At 54.7% G+C, this 7,763-nt stretch overlaps 1 protein-coding gene across 2 annotated transcripts in view; it reads left to right on the top strand.

Moving 5' to 3' along the window:
• Positions 1-7,763, top strand: part of EML2 (EMAP like 2) — a 37,898-nt gene that overhangs the window by 18,022 nt on the left and 12,113 nt on the right. For both annotated transcript variants that reach the window (XM_027766992.1, XM_027766997.1), the window contains 5 exons: positions 222-291; positions 414-521; positions 2,163-2,258; positions 3,095-3,229; positions 4,079-4,178. In XM_027766992.1, the coding sequence (XP_027622793.1) occupies positions 222-291; positions 414-521; positions 2,163-2,258; positions 3,095-3,229; positions 4,079-4,178 (509 nt within the window). The remainder of the gene's footprint in view (positions 1-221; positions 292-413; positions 522-2,162; positions 2,259-3,094; positions 3,230-4,078; positions 4,179-7,763) is intronic.

Genomic DNA, 7,763 nt, shown 5'->3' with positions numbered 1-7,763 from the left:
GCCCTGCCACTTGAGGTGGCGACAGGCCTGAGCCTCACCCAGAAGGTATTCCCTCCTCTGGAGTGAAGGGCAAAATACATGTTGATTGACAGTAATCCACCGACCAATTTGTGGGGTGAATGACCAGCCACTGTGACCATGGTCTGCTGTGGAAGGGTCCTGGCAATCGAGGGCCCTCTCCCTTGCACCCAGCCCTGTCCATCTGTCCCCTCTCTCCACAGCCTAGCTGTCCACCCGGATATGGTCACCATCGCCACTGGACAGGTGGCCGGAACCACTAAGGAGGGGAAGGTAAGGGAACAGAGGGGACAAGCAGGAAAGAAGGCACAGGACCTGGAGACTGGGGTGGGGCCTCTCAGGGGCGTGAGGTGTAGTCGGCTGGCCATCCCAGGTAACCCGCCTGTCTCCCGCAGCCGCTGCCACCCCACGTGCGCATCTGGGATTCGGTTTCCCTGTCCACCTTGCACGTGCTGGGCCTGGGGGTGTTTGACAGAGCCGTCTGCTGTGTGGGCTTCTCCAGTGCCCGCACTTCCCCACCCGCTCGGGGATGGAGGCTACGCCCCGTCGTGACGTCACAGAGGCAGACCACGCCCTCGCCGAATTCCAGGGCCGCCCTTCTTTGAGGTCACGGGCCTGGTCTGTTGGCCTGTATCGAGACCAGACGTGCCCAACTGGCCCAGTTAGACCTTCAGGGTTACCTTGTTGATGCTGGTTGCTGACTTTCACTCTGGGTGGCTCCTTATCCCCTAGGCTTTTTAAAAAGTTTATTCTTATTTTTCTTTTTAAAATAATTACTTTATTTAACTTTATCCATTTATTTATTTATTTTAATTTGACTAGAGAGGGGTAGAGAGAAAGCAAGCCACCAGGTCTGGGACTCGAACCACTGTTGGCCATGTGGGAATCCAGTGCCCTTAACCACCACGCCATCTGCTGTCCCCAAAAGTTTATTAATTTCTTCCAGGAGTGAGAGACTGAAGGAGAAGAGAGGGAGAGAGACAGCCCTCCTACCAGGGTCCAGATACCTTAGCACATCCCCAGCCCTAGGCAGCCCTGAATTGTGGGCACACGCCTGCCTGGGTGTACATGTATCTCTGACACGAACCCAGAACCTGCCCATGGGGGCCAGCCTCACGGAGCTGTTACCATCAGGCCCCTCCTTAGGCATCCTAAGCTCAAGTGTCCAGCACCCACCCACTCCCTGTGTGGGGGCGTGTGCAGGTCTGGGACAGAAACCCAGAGTAAACCTTTAGGAATGTGTAATGCAGTCTGACAGCACGGCTTTCTTTAGAAATCACATTTGACATTCTCATCATAGTTTACGAAAGAATAGGCCTCAAATAGATCGGGCAATAAAAACAAACAGGTCCTCTCCCCGCTGGTTGTTTAAAAATCCCTGTCTTAGGGGGCCTTGGCAGACGTTTGAGAACTGGGGAGGAAAAAGCTTTATCGTTGCCCAAGCGTGAGGAGGGAGTAAAAACCCTGCCAAGTCAAAATGAACGCGTGTTTAATTAAAGGTATAAAAACCCCACGTCCTACTAACTTTATAAGTTGTCGAGCTTTGTAATCTTTGCGTACTGACAGTGCTTCCGTGCGAAAATGCAGATAAGATGAGGCCCGCAGGGATTCCTGGAAGCGTGGCTGAGCCTAAATGAGAGGAGTTTCTCAGACCAGTCATTTGAAAAGGCAAATTTAAAAAAACTCATGATGTCTGGGAACCAGCAGTTAGCGTAATGGCTATGTCGCTGGACTCCCACGTAGTCGACCGCAGTTCGTGTCCCGGACCCGGTGGCTTAGAACTCACGCCGGGCGCGTGTGCGTGCATGCCCAAGATCCCGAGAGGAGAATGGAGGAGAAGGGATTGTGGCGTGACCATCCCCCCAGGGTGTGATTTCTCGCTTTCTGTCTCTCTGTCTCTCTCTGTCTGTCTGACGAGCGCACACGCCCTATAGCGAAAATCTCTCCAAAAAAAAAAAAAAAACTCACGATGTCCTTCCAGCCCCTAGATGGGGGGCAGGTATATGTATCTGAATGCATTTCTTATGGCATCGGCCAGGACCTTTGAAGGTCTTAAATCACACCTGCATGGTGAAAGCCCTGATGGGCGTGGAGCTGGTAGACTCTGGCCCACCTCACCTCCCCCTGCCGCTCTTCTTCTGCAGAATGGGGGCAACCTGCTGTGTGCGGTGGACGAATCCAACGATCACATACTCTCCGTGTGGGACTGGGCTAAGGAGGCCAAGGTGGTGGATAGCAAGGTGGGGTGACCCTTCTCGTCTTCTCTCCTGGGGCGTCTCTGTGTGATTTACCCCATTTTAGTGGCTAGGAATACGGGATGAGATAGACCCACATTTAAGTCCTGGCTTTGCCATTTGCTGGCTTTGTGACTTGGAGCGAGGAGCTTGCCTCTCTGAGCCTCAGTTGCCTCATCTGTAGAATGGGGTTGCTTATAATACCTTCCCTGCAGGGCCTCGGGGAGGATGTTGGGAGGAGGGTGGGTGGATCAGGCCCATCAGAAGGGTCAGTACAAGGTGGCCCCTGACTCTAAGGTCCTGTGAAGTCCAAGACAGATTTGCCTCTCCGGGGAGTGGCCTGTTTTTCAGATGAGGCACTGTAGAGAGGAGAGACCCTTGCCCGAGTCAAGGGGCTAGGGGCAGGACACCTGGGTTCTAGAGCAGGGCCACCGTTTGGGGAAGAAGTTGTTGAGAAGCTGAGCTCCAGAGTCAGCCCTAGGTGAGTTGGGTTCTAGACACGACTCCCACCTGACTGTGTGGCCTTGAGTAAGTGGCTGGCCCTCTCTGAACCTCACTTCATCTGTAGTGGGGGGACTAATGGGCCTTACTTCAGAGGGTGCTTGAGGGTTAACGGGTCAGCCCAGTGCGGTGGGAAGAGTAGGGGTGCTCAGTGTTGGCTGCGTGTTGGTCATGAAGACCACGATGCTTTACTGTGCTGTCCCCTGTGCTGTTTGCTGTCCCGAAAAGGCACGGGCAAGCAGGCCGTGTAGGGCACGACGCGCACAGCTGTCCCGGGCAGGCCAGGCCGGTGTGGGGCGGGGCTCGGGGTCCTCACTCAGAACTTCGCCCACTCTCCAAAGTGCTCCAACGAGGCCGTGCTCGGGGCCACCTTCCACCCCACGGACCCCACCCTGCTTATCACCTGCGGCAAGTCCCACATCTACTTCTGGAACCTGGAGGGGGGCAGCCTGAGCAAGCGGCAGGGCCTCTTCGAGGTGAGTGCTGGGGTGCAAGGCCAGCCTGAGAGAGGCAGGTGGGGACACGTAGGTGGACAGGACAGCCTAGAAGCTCCCAGAGCCTTAGGGTTACAGGGAAGCTGAGGTGTTGCTTGTGGGGCCTCAATTTTCTTTCTTTCTTTCTTTTTTTTAATATTTCATTTTACTTATTATTATTATTATTATTATTATTTTAATATGACCAGAGAGAGAGAGGGAAAGTGAAAAAGCAAGCTACCCGGTCTGGGACTCAAACTGTGGTCGACCATGTGGGAGCCCGGCACCTTAACTGCCACGCCACCTGCCACCCCTCGATTTTGTCTGTACCTTGGGGGTGATTTAGCAGTTGTGAGGTCTGGTGGAATGGAGAGTCCAATAGTGGGCGCTCAGTCAGTGGGTGCCGAGGCCCTGTATTATGAGGACTCGCACAGGGGTCGGAGCTTAGCTGGCTGCTGGGGAGGAGAGTGGAGACCCGTGACAGCAGGAGGCAGGGTGCCTGGAGAGGGGTGCAGGGTTACCGCTGACCACTCCCCTGCCTGGGTCGAGTGTTGGGGCTTCCACCTCTGAGAGGGAGGCCCTGGAAACACTGGGTGGAGGTGAAACAGAGACACTGAGAAGTTGGGGTGAGGCTGAGAAGAGGACCTAGAGAGACAGGTGGGCAGGTGGAGGGGCAGAGGGACGGGGAGGTGGCAGAGGTGGGGGGGGAGTGCATCAGAACCCCAGGCAGGGTGGAGGTGGGGGTGTTCCACATGGGGCTTACACAGAGGGGACCCTCGGACCATGGTCCTAGAGGATAGGTCACCTTTGACCCCACCACCCTCTGGCGCCTTCCCCTCTTGCCAACCTTAGAAACACGAGAAACCAAAGTATGTTCTGTGTGTGGCCTTCCTGGAGGGTGGAGATGTAGTCACCGGAGACTCTGCAGGAAACCTCTATGTCTGGGGCAAAGGTCAGTGTCACCCCGTCTGTCTGATTCCCACCCACTGGCCCAGCACCTTTGGCCTGTCTCCTTCCCCCAACCCTGCTGGTATGGAATGAAGGGTCAGAGTGACTGAATCCTTACCAATTCGACCCCTCCCCCTCGACCGCAGCGCAGCTCAGACACCGGTCACAGCCCCCACACCTCGGCCTCTGCGGGGGCCATGTTAGGGATCAAGTCTGAGTTTTCAGGGAGTGGGTGACTCGGTTGTGGGTGGATGGATGGGTGGACGGGTGGGTGGATGGGTGGGTAGGTGGATACATGAATGGACGGATAACTGGCCCGCCCCGGCCCGCCTCGCCTCCCCCACTGGGTGGTCCTTACCGGCGGCGATGAGGTGGTAGATTATGGACAATTAAATCAGTGAGTGGCTGTCACCACTAAGAGGTGGCCTTGTTAATGAACAGTAGGCCTCTTCCCAGGCAGTGGATCTAGACCGCGGTGAACGAATGAGTGGGCGGGTGACCGAGTGAACGGTTGTCTCAGCCCGTGGCTGGTGTAGCACGGAGCATGGGCTGTTTCAGGAAGTGGACCCGTGACTGAGCGAGAGGAGGGGCCTCGCCAGTGGATGGCTGTGTAGATGGAAAAGCGCTGTTTCCCTGGGTGGACGACTTTGGTAATAAAGTCATGGTTCGTCCCGGCCACGGAGAAAGACATGGGTAACAGTGTGTCCCAACCTTTGAGTAAATGTGTAACTAAGGGAATTAATGGGCTGTCCCAGCCGTGGAAAACATAAGCGAGTGAATGAGTTCTGGGCCTGGGTACTTTTCTTTTTTAAAGAATTATTTATTCAATTGTACTTATTCATTAATTTATCTTCATTTGACCACAGGGAGAGAGAGAGGGAAAGTGAGAAAGCAATCCACCAGGTCTGGAACTTGAACCGTGGTCAGCCATGTGGGAGTGTCCAGCGCCTTAACCACCACACTACCTGCTGGCCCCACGCCTGAATACTTCTGCTTTCACATATGTTAGACTCTCTATTTCAAGGATGTATTGAGTATTTTTTTTAAAAAAGAATTATTTTATTTAACTTTATTTATTTATTTTAATTTGACCAGAGAGGGACAGAGTAAGAGAATGAGATAGATAGATAGATAGACAGAGAGAGGGGGGGGGGGGGGAAAAAGCAAGCCACCAGGTCTGGGACTCGAACCACTGTAGGCCATGTGGGAATCCAGCGCCCTTAACCACCATGCCCCCTGCCGGCCCTGGATGTATTGAGTATTATTCCCATTTCACAGATGGACAGCAGTGGGCTCAAGGGAGGGAAGTGACCGGGTAAATGGCGGTGCTGGACAGAGTTCGGGTACTTGGTCTTTAAGGCTCCTGCCGTTTTTTTTTTAATGTGCCTGAGGGTGTGTGCCCTCACTGGAAAGACAGAGAGGGAGAAGGCACCACTCATGGGGCATGGTCACATCACAGTCCCTCCTCTTCCATTTACTTCTTCACCTTGTCTCCATACATGCACGTGCAACTGGTGTGTTTCTCAAGCCACCACGTTTGAAATTCCAATCGAGCCATTGGCCGTGTGTCATCTGGCTCCCTTAACTACTAGGCCACGGGGCCAGCCCAAAGCCTCTGACGTTTTCACACCATAGGGGTATGTGGGAGGTAGGCCTGAACCAGACATCGCTCCATGATCTTGGGTGAAGCCTGTCCCTCGCTGGGCCTGGGATTTCCTGCCTGTGAGTGAGTGGGAGGCGGGGTTGTCTCTGTAGTGCCAGCGCTGCTGTTCTGGGGGAGCCTGGTCGCTGGTAGAGTTTGGTTAGGAGCTGAGAGGGGGTTCAAGTCCCAGTGGTGTAGCTATGCTTTCTCTGTGGCTTAGGAGAGTCGTGTCCCTTCTAGACTTGGTCACCCCATCTGTACAATGGGCTTGATGTCCCTACCTCCCCACAGGGTTGTTCTGAGCTTCCCTTGAGGTGAGGCAGCTGAGAACAAGCTCTGCCATCAGATCGCAGCGTGTGTCCTGCGGACTGTCAGGCCCCTGGGCAGGGCTGGCCCACCGCTGCACCATCCTGCAGGGCTCCAGGGTGCCGATGAGTGGATGGGTCCACACAGTGATGTGGGTGCACATCTGGTGTAAAAAGCCTAGCACACCTGGAGGAAATGGAGCCTCACCTGAGTCTTGCAGGACGGAGTCTGCCTCTCCTGACTCACCTCCCTGGTCTCCCGGCCGGTGGTCTTGTGGCCTCCAATCCAGCTCAGTCCAGAAGCAAATGTAGACCTCACTGTCATTCCCTTCCTGGTCCTGGCCTCCCTCAGGACGAGGCCCGGGCTCCTCACCGACACCTCCAAGGCCTGGTGTGGCCTGGCCCAGCCTTCACTTGCCTTGGTGCTCCTGCCCTGCCTCTTTTTCTTTTTTCTCAGAGATTTTTTTTTTTTTTTTTTTTAACTATAGGGTGTGCACTCACCAGAGAGACAGAGGGACAGGGAGACAGAAAGAAGGAAACCACCCTCCAGGAGGGAGGGCCGTGCTGCAATCCCTTCAACTCCATTTCCTCTCGGGGTTTTGGGCACACACGCACACGTGCCCAGCGTGAGTTTAAGCTACCAGGTCCAGGACTCAAAACCATGGTCAACTACATGGGAGTGCAGCAACGTAGCCATTACGCCAACTGCTGGTCTCCTGCCTTGCCTCTTATACTTGGTTACACCTGGTTTCTTTCTTTTTTTTTCTTTTTTAGAACTATTTTATTTAATTTTATTCATCATCATCATTATTTATTTTTAATTTGACCAGAGAGAGACAAAGAGAAAGGGAAAGTGAGAAAGCAAGCCACCAGGTCTGGGACTCGAACCATGGTCAACCACATGGGAGTCCAGCATCTCAACCACCACATCACCTGCTAGCCCCAACACCTGGTTTCTTTTAGTTCCCTAAATAGTCTCTGCTCCCTCCTCCTCGCTGCCCTTCGTAACAAAAGCTTGTTCTGCCAGGAACATTTTCTTGATCCTCTCTTATCCCAGCCGACTCCTACCCTACCTCCAGGTCCTTGCTCAGCTGTCTCCTCCTCCAGGAAGCCCTCTCTAACTCATCTGGCTGGGTGCCCTCCATGGGCTCAATCTCCTGGATGCCCTGTCCCAGCCCCAGCTCCCTTGGGTTGTATGGGGGGTATGACTTGAAACTGTCTTGGTCACCTCCATTCCAAGTGTCACCCAGTCGGAGGCAGGGCCCAGGGTAAATGCTGGTGGAACGATGGTTGGGGAAATGGCTCACGGGTGGGTGAATGGATAGGTAATCCCGGATGAGCGGACAGATGGGTGAATGGAGGTGAATGGGGACGGACGGGAAACAGGTAGGTGTTTGGATGGAAGAGTGGGTGGACGGGCGTGGGTCGCTGCGTGAGGACGGAGTAGGCAGCTGGCTGAGTGGATGGGGTGGCTAGGCGGACGCGCGGGTGGACGGGCGGGTGGGTGAACGGGTGGGTAGACAGATGGACAGAGCAGTAGAAAGGAGGGGACCGCGTGGGGGGGTAGGTGTTGGTCCTGATGGTTAAGGGAGCGGTGACGAGGGGTCTGGGTGGGCGGGGGGGGGCGGGCAGCAGCTGGGGG

The sequence above is a fragment of the Tupaia chinensis genome, unplaced genomic scaffold (genome assembly GCF_000334495.1).
Source record: "Tupaia chinensis unplaced genomic scaffold, TupChi_1.0 Scaffold000067_1, whole genome shotgun sequence".
NCBI classification, from domain to species: domain Eukaryota; kingdom Metazoa; phylum Chordata; class Mammalia; order Scandentia; family Tupaiidae; genus Tupaia; species Tupaia belangeri.
This window is presented reverse-complemented; position numbering and strand designations above follow the sequence as displayed.